Source organism: Talpa occidentalis, unplaced genomic scaffold (genome assembly GCF_014898055.3).
Source record: "Talpa occidentalis isolate TD23 unplaced genomic scaffold, MPIMG_talOcc4v2.1 talOcc4.3, whole genome shotgun sequence".
In the NCBI taxonomy this organism is placed as follows: Eukaryota; Metazoa; Chordata; class Mammalia; order Eulipotyphla; family Talpidae; genus Talpa; species Talpa occidentalis.
This window is the reverse complement of record NW_023603184.1, coordinates 15,779,278-15,794,911: the sequence shown is the minus strand read 5'-3', so window position 1 is coordinate 15,794,911 and position 15,634 is coordinate 15,779,278. Positions and strand designations below refer to the sequence as shown.

At 33.9% G+C, this 15,634-nt stretch overlaps 1 protein-coding gene across 1 annotated transcript in view; it reads left to right on the top strand.

Moving 5' to 3' along the window:
* Positions 1–15,634, top strand: part of ELP4 (elongator acetyltransferase complex subunit 4) — a 182,041-nt gene that overhangs the window by 74,800 nt on the left and 91,607 nt on the right. Inside the window, exon 9 of the mRNA XM_037521955.2 lies at positions 369–475. Within this exon, the coding sequence (XP_037377852.1) occupies positions 369–475 (107 nt within the window). The remainder of the gene's footprint in view (positions 1–368; positions 476–15,634) is intronic.

Below are 15,634 nucleotides of genomic sequence, written 5' to 3'. Positions count from 1 at the left end.
AATAAAATAAAGATCACTCAGTGGTGCCGTGGGCAGCATGCAAGGTGATAGCCATATTTGCTTACTGTAAATACAAGAGAAAATCACACACAAACCGGCTGTAGTTTTGACAAGTATTAAGATCCCTCTTTACATCTGTACTTCTGTACCAAAGTGCAATTAGTTTTCCTCGCACAAGGATTTCTGTTTATCTTATTCTGCTTGATTACTTGAGTATAATCACACCATTTGCTTCATTGCTCCTGGTCGTAAGCTCCAGTTTTAAAAGAGGAGGATGCTTGTGTGAAATTTTACAGGATTCTGTTGTAATTTATGCATCCAGTGACAGTATTTAAAATATTTTTTTCTTCTAATTTTTGTTTCACAAGGTTTGATTCATGTACGGCAGATTCCTCGGCTTAATAACTTGATTTGTGATCTATCAGATGTCAGAGACTTAGCTTTTAAATTAAAAAGGAAGATATTCACCATTGAGGTAAGAAGGAAATTTTATATTTTAGTTCACAGTCCTGAGGTAAATATTACCTCTTTGTATTTTTGAGGTTTTGTGTTTTTTTTTTTACTTGAATGAAATTCTTAGAACATGTTTCATGCTAAATATTCTTAAGTTCTTTTGGTGTGACAATTTTTTTAGACAATCCTAATTTTTTCTTTCATTTTAGTGGTATGTCAATAGAATATAGCAAAAAAAATGATGTTGTTTTCAATGTCTAGGTTTGTATGACATGCATATTTCCAAGATTTTCAAGGCATATTTAATTAAATGTTAATGAGCTATACTCACTTGTGTGTGGAATGTGAACACTGTCTACAACAGCGTATGGTTAAAAAAGGAGACTCTTCATCTATGTTCTAAAAGAATTTTTCTATACTACTATAGAAATCATATTTCCCCCTTTCCATGCCAAATAACACAAAGTATAATTTATATTACTATCTTTCGGTAGATTTTCTACAAAACTTAAACCTTTTTTGTGACCTTTATCCAAGCAATAGTGACAGAAGGTAGTAGTACAAAAGATTTATTTCAACTTAATCCTGCTAAAGAGCAAATGAACATAGCACTATTAAGCAATTAGAGTTGATGTATTTATTAACGAAATAAATGCTCAGAAAGAGATGGCTCTTGGGTGACGTGATAGTTATCAGTATAGTCGGTGTAATTTTTTTGAACAAAGACATAAAACAGCCAAGCAGCCTTGACAAACCATTTTGTTTAATCTCTTTTCAAATGAAAAGCTCTTAAGCAGGCCACTTGTCTTAACTGCTTGAAACCATAAAAAGAGAGAATTGCCACCAATAAATTAGCATATTTTTAACTTCATCACCCAATGATGGTCAATGTGGCTTGGCACTGCTTTGGTGTTTGGGACTTCACCCTTAAGTGACCACTTTGGCCCTTCTTTGACCCTCTGCCCTCTTTAGCTGGCCACTTGATAAGGTAACTTAATGGTTCTCTCTCTTTTTCTCTTTCCCTTCACATTTGCAAGTAGCACTAACCTATAAATCATTGTAAGGGCCCTATCCAGTGACAAATTAATGTGCCCTCCTCCTAATTAATGGTCATCAATGTCCTTAATTATCTAATCCTATTGAGAGCAGTTAATAGTTAATCAGGCAGCCAGTTCTTCAAGCAGGTCATCTCTGCAGGAGTGTTAGAAGTTTCTCATCTGCGGATACTCCCTTCAAAAGCCACTTAAAGCCTAAAGAGCGAGAGTGTAGAAATAGTGATTCTTGAGCTAATTCGCTTTAGTTCTCAAAAGAAACCATTGAAATGGAACCCAACTCTGTAATTGTTCTAACATTGTTTTGGTTTTTTCCGATAGAATATTGAGCACTTTTACGATAATATTGTTCAAAACGTTTAGAGAGATAAAGTTATAGTTGTTAGTGTCACAAGGAAAGCATGGCTGGTCACATTCTTTTAAGTTGAATTTATATTTTTAATGAGAGATGTAAGGTGGTGCTTGTTGTTTTTTATCTCCACATGATTCATCTTCTCCCAAGATGAGCATTCTGATATCCAGGTATAAGTTGTCATATCTGCTTCCATACAAACTAAGCAAGGAGATCCCCTAGTAAAAAAAAATATTGTACCCAAAGAAGAATAGTTCAGAAAGTATCTTTCTCTCTCTCTCTCTCTCTCTCTCTCTCTCTATCTCTCTCTCTCTCTCAAATACACACCACACACATGCACACCCCATCATATACACTCACAGGTTCTTATTTTAGTGTTAGTGGTTAGAAATTTACATAATGTTGAATGGAATCTCTCCTTTGAGTTACTTTATGTTCTAATACTGACTACATATTATCATTGGAGCTGATGAAAGAGCTTTTATTAAGCACTTAAGTTCCTGTTCTATTTCTTCTCTTCTTCTTCCCATTTATGCTAAACTAAGAAAACCATTGTAATTGGTTATCCTGTGACTTAGAAACAATATTTGGAAACTAAACACAAGTAGATGTTTATTTTTCTAACTTAATATTCAGTACATCTGCCAAATCCTTTCCACTTTTGACTTGCAGCCTAATTAGCAAGTTGTTATTTTAACAAAGAAATATATTTAAAACACATTCTAACTGATTTACTTCTGTTATACAATTCAGTTTGATGATTAGGAAACAAATGAAAGAATCAAACAAACCTAATAAAAGTACATATAGATATAGTTATGTAACAATATGAAATCAGGCAGTTCATCTAAGATAAGTACTTTAACTACAGCATTATACACTGTAAAAGACATATTGATCTAAAAACAGATAGCAAGTCTTCCGTGATAGATACATTATAAAACTGGAAGCAAAGGTTTCCTTTATTGGCAGTGGGGTTAAGGGGAAGCGGGGGGAGGGGTTGGGTGGCTATCTATCAAGTGACAGTGTGTTCATATGCATAAGAAATGTTTTTTAAAACTTCCCTGATATTTAATATATATAGGTATATATACACATATGTGTATGAACACACACACACAATGAGTCTGTAAAATCCAAGGCTATAATATACCAGGCACTGAATTTGCATCTCTACTTTCAGAAAAAAAAAGACAAAAAGTTGGTTCAGTATGGCTTCAGGTTAAAAGTAATAGCTTTCCAAATTCTTTCAAAATTGAGAATCCTTGTAAACTGTACATGGTAACTCTAGCATATTTGATTAACCATAATATACTACTAATTCCCTGAAATTCCCATATAACCTTCATTCAGTCATAACAAGCATTCATTATGCCTTTATTGTATACAAGATACTATACGGGCTTATATATGTGTTTTATATAGTAAGTTAGTATTGTATAACAAAAGGTTTTACTAAAATATGATAGATTCAATATATGTAAACTGTCGTTTTCATCTTCATATCTATCACAGTCATCATTTAGTAGGTATAAAATCTTTTCTGAAATATTTGCAGCAGATAAATTATTGAGTTGTAAAATAAGTGTGACTACTAAATACAGTTATAAGTATTGGTCAAGTGAACTCTAAATACTACCTTCTCAGTTCTGTTTTGTAGTTCATGTTAACTTAGGCACAAATCTTTACTTCTAAGCTGAAATATTAGATTGCACTTTTTCACCTCCTGTAATATTTTTGCCTCTAATGATGGAATTATTATTAGCCAGCTTTTTCTTTATATTTGTAATTTTAATGTAATTATAATACATAAGCAAATCAGATTTGGTAGGATTTAGAGTATGCCTACATTTAATTTGATGATATCATAAGAGCAACATTTTTACTTGCATTTAATATTATTTCACTATTTTGATTTTGTATTATTCAGCTTTTCAAATCTTAACACATCCTAGTATGTAATTCTCTAATATAAAGCTAATAATATATTATTACATTAGTTGCAGCTTCTTACTGAGGTTATTATAACCAGGACTTTGGCTTTGGTAATAGGTCAATTTTCTAGTTCTAAGGCTCAGTGTTTCTAAGTTCAAGTTAGAAAGTATGCAAAAATCATACACTATTCATTGTAAATTTTCAGTGTAAAGATAAACAATACTGACATATGCCTACTGGTCATAAGTAGTGTATTTCATAATATAATACCGTAAATAGTATGTAATTATCATGAACAGCGTAAGTATGTGGGTTTGTAAACTAAATGAATGTTGAGAATGCAGAAAAATCAAGGTAAATCCAGTTTTACTCAAAATTGTTTTGTCCTACTTTGCCCCTAAAATTCAGAATATAGGACCTAGTACCTCTCCAATCACCAAGAGCTTTTTCTCACAAAATAATCGATCAACAATTCTTTATTGAGTAACCATTGTTTTTTGATGTACTTAGTAGTTACTGATTTATTCTTAGGTATTAGAACCAGAATATGCTATCAGTATAAATTAACTTTTTAATAATACTACAATATCCTTTGCATGATTTGGTAGAATTGTTTGAAGTTTTTATATATTATAAAAGCATAAACTCTTGCATATTACAAGGTTGCCAGTCAGTAAGATGATGTTGGACAATCTGGAATGTTGTGTAATATCTTTGGTCCTAGGTTTCCAGTTTTTAAATAGAAAGTTAAAAAGTGCCTATGTATTTACTATATTTAGAGGTAGAGGGTACCATATCAGGAGAAAATGAGCATTTGTCAGTTCACAATTGTCACTAAAATACAATCATGGAAACATCAATGTCTGGCTCAGGAGCATTATTAAGTTGTAGCATCAAGGACCATATAGCCCATGTACCTTTTCTGGTAATGATGCCCTCTACAAATATTAGTTGATAATTAATTTCCAGACATTTTAATTTTCAAAAGAAAATCAAAGTGGAGCATAGGCATCTGTTCATATGGATGAAAATCATTTGTCAAAAGCAAACTCAGGGTCTCCCCGGTGGTACAGCGGTTGAGCGCTGGGTTGCGAAGCTGCCCGCAGCCTCTGCAGCGCTGGTTCGATTCCCAGCTGTTCCCCGGCCACAGGAGGAGGGTCCCACATGGCACGCAGACCTCTCCTGCTGCCCGCTGCTCCCCTCAGCAGTGTCCTTCGGTCCTTCTGCCTGCTCTGCTCCCTGCTCTGGCTCTGGTGAATTCTCTCACCCTCTCGCGCTTCTGACTGTACCCAGTGCTTGTATAAATAAATAAATAAATAAATAAATAAATAAATAAATAAATAAATCTTTTTTTTAAAAAAAGCAAACTCAAATTAACATTCTTTAACAACGGAAGTGTCATTTTCTATGTGTTTTCATTTTAAAATATTCATTATATCACCATCTGCATATTTATACTTTAATTCCCAGGTAATATAGATATACAGTGTGTCACATACTTTGCACAGAATCTCCAGTAGTTAAATATTATGCTCTCTATATTTCACTTATCATAGTGAGCCTATCAAAACTACATACCACCTTAAGGGGCACACAATTTTGAAACTCTGTCTAATCCTATTTCTTCCCACTTTGGAATCTTAATTACAAGAGATAAGGAGGGGGGAAACATCATTTAACTAAATTATTGTCTTGAATCTGTAGCAAAAGGTATAATCCGCAATTGGGCCAATTAGTGAACCCCATAGTTAGCTGTGCTGCAGTGAACAATTTGATTAGATCTGACACCATCCTAGTTCCCACTGTTGTTTTGCCAGGTATGATGGTCAGACTTCAAAGGGTTTGAGGCATCAGCAGGGCAAGGTTTGGAGGCCAGCTTGGGTCCGGTTGTTAATCTCTCTGCTAAAACCACAGCAGCTCTCACACAAAACAAGCTTACAAGACACAATCATGCGGTATTAAAGTTAAGGTTGAGTCATGCCAATTTGCCTTTGATTTTTTGATGATTGACCAAAGATGGCTACATGACTAGACGTATGCTAGAAGTATACTGATTAAATAAGTTCCAAAAATATTTGAAGTATTTTATAACTTCCCATATAACTGTTATGATCAAACTTCCAAAGAGTACCATATCAGGAGAAAATGAGTATTTCTTACTAGCAATCTGGATCCCAAACTTTTCACTTACCACTTTATAAAAATTTATCTTGTTACATTAATAATTCCTTAAGGAGAATGTAAAAGGAAATTGTTTCTAAGTGGCAAGCTTTTAAAAAATCTATTAAGCATGGTGAAAGAGAAAACATGTTTCCCTGAGTCATTTATGTTCACTGACAATTTTTCTGAAATTTCTCTAAAATTATTTTCCACTTAAATGTTGGGTAAAGTGCCCTTCCAGGATGTGATTGCATAAGTGTTCTTTTCTCTGCATTCTGATTTGTTGGGATATTGCAGTAATAGTGACATGTTTCCATTCTGAGAAAAGCCTAAGGCTGCTTTAGTATTATTCCGAATGATTGAAGCTGCCATCTTGCTGACTTTCCCTTAGGCAGCATAAGGCCTGTTTGCTTTTGTGTTCATTTCACATGCTTCCTGTGAGCTGACTGGCAGAACATCACTGCTTCATTTGGCAAGGCAGAGTAAATTCATGTTTGCCCATTATCGATCGTAAAATTTCTGATGGTCAGCAACACCTAAGATACTAAGCTTATAATCACTTCAAATGAAATCTGTTTCTTTTTTTTTTTTTTTTAAGATTTATTTATTTATTTATACAAGCACTGGGTACGGTCAGAAGCACGGGAGGGTGAGAGAATTCACCAGAGCCAAAGCGGGGAGCAGAGCAGGCAGAAGGACCAAAGTACACTGCTGAGGGGAGCAGCGGGCGGCAGGAGAGGTCTGCGCGCCATGTGGGACCCTCGCTGGCGGCCAGGCATGGAACTGGCGCTGCAGAGGCTGCTGGCAGCTTCGCAGTCCAGCGCTCAACTGCTGCACCACCAGGGAGGCCCTGAAATCTGTTTCTTTAAGAAACATTTTTAAAAATCTTATGACACCTTGACTACAAATAATTTGCATATAAAATGGTCATTTTATAGGTTCAAGTTGGAGTCTGATCCTTCACATTGCACTGTTTTGTTTTTTTTTTATAGAGGCATGTTTTATTTGTTTGTTTGTTTGTTTTGTTTATACATGCACTGGGTACAGTCAGAAGCGCGGGAGGGTGAGAGAATTCACCAGAGCCAGAGCCGGGAGCAGAGCAGGCAGAAGGACCGAAGGACACTGCTGAGGGGAGCAGCGGGCGGCAGGAGAGGTCTGCGCGCCATGTGGGACCCTCCTCCGGTGGCCGGGGAGCAGCCGGGGATCAAACCGGCGCTGCAGAGGCTGCGGGCAGCTTCACAACCCAGCGCTCAACCGCTGCGCCACCGGGGAGGCCTTGCACTGTTTTTTTATACTAAGTCATACTACATTTTACTCAGGAAACTTAAAGAAAGTGTTTTTTGAAGAGCGAGATGTGGTGGTTGCACAAAACTAAAGTCAAATATTTAGAATCTTGCCAAATAGTCTTCAGTCCAGAAGCCTCTCATAGAGCTCTGTGGTATCCAGAGTGCAGTAATCTACTTTTGAAACCAGAATAAAGATTCAGCATCGTTTAAGGATATAAAAAGAAAAATCTCTCTTCTCTTTGCTAAATTTAACAGATAGGAATATTTATGTGTATGTTCTATGGTATGACTCCAGTAGAATTATACTGCAATACTTCAAGGATTTTCTTCAAAGCCTTTGTAGAACTGGTACAGCAGAATTCACATAGTTTACAAGCCTGAAACAGTTCCCCCCACAGTGTGTTATTTATTGTGTCTATGGAAGAGAAAAAAAGAGAAAACAAAAATGACAGCCAATCATAACTATCCCATTTCATCAACTAAATGCATTTTTAAGTTCCTAGAATGTAAGAATATATATTTCACTAACATATCCTCCATGGTTCCTGGAAGAATAATAAGTATGTAGAAGAATGTAATGAATGTGATATCCATGTTACAAAACTTTATCAGGTTTTGTAACTGATGTAGCTATCTTTGGGGATACATTTGTATACAAGACATACTAAGATAAATCATTCCTCAGTGTCTTTGCACAGCAAATGTCCAGAACATTCATCTCTCCAATCCTTATAAAATATTTTCTTATTATTAGATTGTGGCTTAAATCTCTCAATCGCCTTTTTACAGAGGTATTCCCTGACTGACCCATCTGAAGTATTCGCTCAGTTACTCACTATCTATTTTAATTCTCAGAATAACATTAATATATTCCTAAATTGTTTATAGGATAATTTGTATGTTTTCCCAACCTCACTCTACCTCTTGTAAACTTCACAAGAATAAAGACATTGTTTATCTTGTTTGCTGCTAAATCCTGAGTATGTACAATAGGTGCTACATAAATAATTTGTTAAATTATTAAATACTATTTTTATAGTACCTCATCTATCATGGAAGAAAATGTTTGCAAAGCATATATATTATAAGGGGTTAATATTGAAATACACAAAATTTTCTTACAACTCAGTGGGGGGAAATGATAATAAAAAAATAGGCAGAGGATCTGAATAGACATTTTTCCAAAGAAGACATACAGATGGCCAAATAGGTACATGGAGAGATGCTCACTAATAATCAGGTGAATACAAACCAAAACTACAATGAGCTACCCCTTCATACCTATTAGACTAACTATTACTAAAAAGACAAGAAATTAGTATTGATAAGGATGTGGGGAAAAGGAAGCTCCTGAGTACTGGTGGTGGGAATGTAAATTTGTACAGTATCTTATGGGAAACAAAGTAATATTAAAAATAGAGCTACCAGGGCCTCCCCTGGTGGTGCAGTGGTTGAGCAGTTGAGCGGTTGAGCTCTGCAGCCTCCGCAGCGCCAGTTCGATCCCCGGCTGCTGGGCGAGGGTCCCACATGGCACACAGACCTCTCCTGCCACCCACTGCTCCCCTCAGCAGTGTACTTCGTCACTCTGCCTGTTCTGTTCTCCACTCTGGCTCTGGTGAATTCTCTCACCTTCCCACGCTTCTGACTGTACCCAGTACTTGTATAAATAAATAAATAAATCTTTAAAAAATAAAATAGAGCTACCATACGATCCAGCCATAATAACCAAGATATATGGAAACCATCTAAGTGCTAATTGTCCATTGATGAATGAATGGGTAAATAAATATGAGATGTATGTGTGTGATATATATTTTATTTTGCCATTTGTGACTACATGGGTGGATCTCAAGGGCATTTTGCTTGGTAAAATAAATCAGAAAAGGACAAATACCTAGTGATCTTACTTTTGTGTGGAATCTAAAAAACAAAAAATAACAATCTCATAGATACAGAGAATATATTGATAGCTGCAAGTGGCAGTGGGTTAGGGGATGGGCAAATGGGTTAAGGAGGTCAAAAGAAACAAAAACCTAGTTACATTGAAAAAGTAAGTCATGGGGATGTAATGTACAGCATGGTTATTATATAGTTAATAATCTTGTATTGCGTATTTGAAAGTTGCTAAGAGAATAGATCTTAAAATTCCTCATCCCCCCCAAAAAAAATATGTCACTAGCTGTGGAAATAAATTTTAACTGTATTGATTGTGTTGATCAGTGTACAAATACTGCCTCATTATAAACAAAAAAAATTGAATCATTATGTTGTATACCTAAAACTAATATAATGTATATATCAATTATATCTCAATAAAAATAAACTTACATTTTCTTGTGAGGTAATTAAGGTATATATAACTCATAAGATAGTAAGAGTTTACCAAGTTTTGTTCTTCAAACTCCTAAGTTTTCCCAACCCTTTTATCATAACTGGCTCTAATGAAGACTTGATTCATTCATATTAAGTCTGTTTTTATCTCTTGCAAATATTTTGTTTCTGGATGTTCTTTGAATGCCATCTTTGAACAAAATTAAGTGATAAATCTTATGATTATAAAATATTTTCTTCTTTTACTGGTTAATATTACTTTAAAAGCTTCCTACAGTATTATGATAAGAAATTGTGTTTCTCATTAAAGAAATATGAGATTACATGTAAATTATTAGTTTTTGAAAGGTAAGATTTGGGGATGGGAACACAATAAATAACAGAAACTGGAGTGTGGTAGAAATGTCTATAGCCACAAAACTAGTAAAGCAATTCTCTTTTTTTAAGTACAAGTTAAAATTTGTCAAAGTTACTGCTGTCATGACTCCATACCACAGTGGACATTTCGTGGACTAGCCAGTTCAGGGTCTTTGTATCTGGTATAGTAAAGTTCCCTGAAATGTTTTGTCAGGTGCTGTCAAATCAGCCTACTGTTGTTGTAAAGAATCAAATAAAATCATTTTGGCATGAACCTCCCATAAATAAGGAACCCAAAAGGAATGATTTAATAAAATCAAGTATTTCATTTTTTATAAAACTATCAAAAATAAATTGCACTGATTCAAAATTTCTAAGTAAATCAGTTGAAATATCTGACCCTATACTTTCTTAATAAATTTTTTAACTATTATTGCTTAACATAAATAACAACTTTGAATGTATTTCAGTATATTTTTAGGTATATGATTAATCACTAAGCAATTGAGAGTACTAAAAGTTCCCACTGTATAGCATTTAGTAAAAAGAGAAGTGTCTTTTTCTAAAATTTAAATTTTCTATTCCAAAATGAAGCTAATATCAAGTTTGAAATAACTATTTTTGTTTTGTTTCCAAAGACTTTTATTAAAGACAAAATTGTATTTGATTAGACTTTAAGAACTTAATTATTTGAGTATTCTAACATTTAATTCTTATATGACTGTGAAAAAGCTTATCTTTCTGATTAATCTTTGTCTAAAAGGTTTTTGAGTGCCTTGCACTTTTCATTTATATATTTTGATAAAGAGGGTTTTTTTTTAGTTGCTATTTATGCTCAATAATAAGAAATATTTTAACAACTTACACTGTAGCTATGATATAGCATTGAAAAACCTTGTAACACAAAGCTTCTTGGTGCAATTAAAGGTCACTTGTACATATTGTAATAGGCTACTCATTTACAAGATCTTTGTTAAGGGTCAGTGTATAGCATGAAATGGATTGCCCTTGTTGAGTCTATAAATAAATGGGTCAACTTATTGAGTATTCAGTGGACAAAGGAAAAAGTTAATACAGTATTCATTTATAATGTTTTTATAAGCAAGTGTTTAAAATGTTGAGCAAAACCAAACATGTTATTCTTAACATAAATAATTATAGTAAATTAATAGAATATACACTAAAGTTTTTAAGAGAATACAGCTCATAAACAGAGACACATACATTTATTTGTTAATTTAAATATCATATCCAGGTATAAAAAGCACAACCCAATGATAGTATTCAAATGTCTTTTACTTTAAACCATCATGTTTCAGAATGACAGATACATATATATTATATATATTCCATTTTTTCTATGTTAAAGTTCAAAATTTGTCATGTATGAAAAAGGAATCAAACTAGATAGTGATTTATTTTATATTTCATAGCCTTTCCAATATCTTAGGGGGAGAAATTAGTGCTTTACCCAATATCTTAGGGGGAAAGTATTACTAATGATCTATACTAAATGATTTCAATCACTTGTTTATTCAATAAATTAAAACAGTAGGATAAAGATTAAAATAATGATGAAAAGGAAATATATTTATCTTGACAGTTTCAATACATTTCAACTTTCCATGTTACATATATTTATAATGTATCAGTCATCTGTATTCTCAGAAAAATCAAATTAGTAAAAATATATTAATGAAATAAAATTATCCAACACTCTTTTTCCAACTATAGGAAAGTATTTAATTGTTCAGAAGTGGCTATGTTCTCTGATGCATCTTGAGACTTTAAAATTTATTTTTTTAAATGTCTTGGACTACTTTATTTCTGAATCATATGCAGTGTTATATCATTCCTTCTGGATTCTTACCTTTGCACTTGGATATTCAAACAGACAACTACCCGTCCTCCCCGCCTTTGTATTCTGGTTACTACTTTGTTATCAAAAATGAAAAAAAAAAAAAAACAACAACAACAAAAAACACATTTAATTTGTAGTCAACACCAAACCAAAAATCTTCTTGGGAAAAAAAAAAAAGAGTAATGTAACAATGGGTTTTAATCAAGAATCAAATTAGTAAAAATAAATCACCCTTTAAAAACCTGTAGGACTGATTGGTCTATAAAAATACTAAGGTCAATCATTAAGACCAGTCATGAAATAAGTAGCTATGAATAGCCTGATCCAAGTAATCTTTTTGGTGTTATTTAGCTCTTGAGTATATTCACTCTATTGTTTTGTTTTTGCTGCTATACTTCTTTAGCATGGTGAAAACCTTGTGCTTAAGCTTTCTCTCTAACAAAATTTTGGGAAAATGCAGTTCATTTAGGGTCTTAAGTCCTTAAACTTATGTCTGTTTTACTTGTGATATTCCCTTTTCCTAGTTCAGTGTGTGATTATGTCGGTACACAGCAAATAACAAACAAATGAGTGGGTAAATGAATGAATGAATGAATGAATATTCTCTTGACAGTGCTCAAAACAAAATTGACTATAAAATCTCAGCATGTTAGACTATACAGAATAGTTTAATACTAATGCCATTTCCATAAATGCTTAATACAACTTAAAGTTTTACATATATAAAAACCTTTAAAAAGTATCAACTAATAATGAATCACTATTGCTGAAATAAAGTAAAACTGTACTCCTTAAAATACCAAATAGGAAATGAGGAAGATACAGGTTTTAGTAAACAAAAGTGGTATTCTGTTGAATCATGATTTCGTTATCGTTTTGTTGCCTTTTGAAAATTATTTTGACCAATTCATCTTAGAAGATTTGATAATAAATTTCCAAATCCATAAGTACCAGTAATGGTTTTCAATCTAATTACTTAAGTGATCTATTGGATTCAGACTAGATTGTGAAAGTTCTCCAAGAGCTGACAAGATTCAGTCCTAATTCTTGGATTTAAAGTACCTATACTTTCTAACCCCTCCTAACTTTCTAACCCCTACTTCTATGACCAGTTGAACTGATTTTATTGCCTATATATTTTCCTGACTGAGCAAAACTGTATTATAAAAGATTTGTGAGACCAATGTGCTAGGGATGAAATAATTATATACAATGCAATTTGAATACAACATTTTGGATATTCTACAATTCACATTTAAATATACGTTAGCAGTAAAGAGAAACCCCACCAACTGGGAGAACATTTTTGCACCCAACACTAATGATAAAGGACTGATCACAAAAATCTGCAAAGAGCTGATGAGACTCAGCAACAACAAAGAAAATAATCCAGTCAAAAAATGGGCAGAAGAGCTAAAAAGAAACTTCTCTGAAGAGGAAATGAAAATGGCCAACAGACATATGAAAAAATGTTCAACATCACTTGTAATCAGGGAAATGCAAATCAAAACTACCATGAGATACCATCTCACACCAGTGAGAATGGCACATATTAAAAAAACTAGCAACAACAAATGTTGGCGAGGATGTGGAGAAAAAGGAACTCTTGTGCACTGTTGGTGGGAGTGCAAACTGGTCCAACCACTATGGAGAGCTGTGTGGAGATTTCTGGACCTACTAAACATAGAGCTTCCATATGATCCAGCAATTCCACTCCTAGGTATTTACCCAAAGGACACAGAAACATCAATTCCAAAGAGCACCTGCACTCCTATGTTTATAGCAGCACTGTTTACAATAGCTAAGCTTTGGAAACAACCCAAATGCCCAAAAATAGATGACTGGATCAAGAAGATGTGGTACATATATACCATGGAATATTACTCAGCATTCAAAAAAGATAAACACATGCAATTTGCAGCAACATGGATGGCACTGGAAGGGATCATGCTCAGCGAAATAAGCCAAAAAGAAAAAGAAAAATACCGGATGGTCTCACTCATAGCAGGAATCTAGAAAACTCAAATAAGGGACCAGGAAAATGAATATAAGAAAGTGAAAATCAAAATCAACAAAAAAACTATGAACCAGAGACACTTTTTGGGGGGTGGGGGGCGGGAGGGGAAGGATTGGGGTCAGAATGGGGCGTTTGCAATTGTATGGGGGAATATAAAAATAAAATTTAATATTTAAAAAAAAATAATAAATAAATAAATAAATAAATATACGTTAGCAGTGAAGTCACTTAATATCCTTCCACAATAACAGAATCTAGAACTATAATTATTGAAGAGTCATCACACTGACCTATTTGGACACATGGCACTGACAAGTTCTAATCTAGTGCTTTCATTTCGCTTTTTAAGATTTTCTTCCTTAAACTCTTCTGCACTGTTGGTGGGAGAGCAAACTGGTCCAACCACTGTGGAGAGCTGTGTGGAGATTTCTGGACCTACTAAACATAGAGCTTCCATATGATCCAGCAATTCCACTCCTAGGTATTTACCCAAAGGACACAGAAACATCAATTCCAAAGAGCACCTGCACCCCTATGTTTATAGCAGCACTGTTTACAATAGCTAAGCTTTGGAAACAACCCAAATGCCCAAAAATAGATGACTGGATCAAGAAGATGTGGTACATATATACCATGGAATATTACTCAGCATTCAAAAAAGATAAACACATGCAATTTGCAGCAACATGGATGGCACTGGAAGGGATCATGCTCAGCGAAATAAGCCAAAAAGAAAAAGAAAAATACCAGATGGTCTCACTCATAGCAGGAATCTAGAAAACTTAAATAAGGGACCAGGAAAACGAATATAAGAAAGTGAAAATCAAAATCAACAAAAAACTACGAACCAGAGACACTTTTAGGGGGGCGGGGGTGGGAGGGGAGGGATTGGGGTCAGAATGGGGGGGCTGCAATTGTATGGGGAATATAAAAATAAAATTTATTATTAAAAAAAAAAAGATTTTCTTCCTTAGAAATCATTCTAGTTCAGATAAAAATTTAAATTAAGGACAGTTATATTCAGAAGAAAATCTTTTCAGTGCATAATTTATAACTGAATGCATTTTCTTCACTTGTCTTATTGACTTAATGTGTAATTCAGTTAAACAGAAAGAGTATATGTGAAGATATTTCAGAAATGTGAACTGCTCTTCATACTGCTTGAATATGGACCATTTCTTTGCTTTAGCATTCAATTATTATAATATTAGCATCATTTCATTGGAAAGGCTCTAATGCTTTGGTCCATGTAAAATTGGTTAAGTAAAAGACATTATTAAACCAACTATTAAAAGCATGAGGTTAGCAAACTATGTCTTGTGAGCCAAATTCAGCTCCACTGTTTTTTGTTGTTTTTTTAATAAACCTTTATTGGAACAGAGCCAGGTTTCTCCATTTAGGTATTATCTATGGCTGCTTTCACAGAACCTCAACTAAGTTGAGATCGTATGCCACACAGAGCCTAAAGTAATTGCTTCCTAATGATTTAAAGTTTGTTGTGAAAGTTTGTTGTAAAGAAGAACTCTTTTAGAAGACTACATACTTTAAAGAAAATTTACTGAGAGAATTATCACTTAGGGAACATGATTTGTAATCTTAACATCAAGCCATATTTGAGCCATAATGAATGTATACAATCTTTTGATAAGTAGTTTGTACTTTTAGAATTACTGCAGGTGTGTCTCTTAAGAAAATACCTAGATTTCTTCAAAGGTTAAAATTGGAAGGGAGCTTAAAATGCTTCAAAGGCAGTTTCATTGCATGGACACATTTTCCCACCCAACTTCTCTCTAACCAGGTGGTACTACTTCTCAGTCTCTACCAACTACA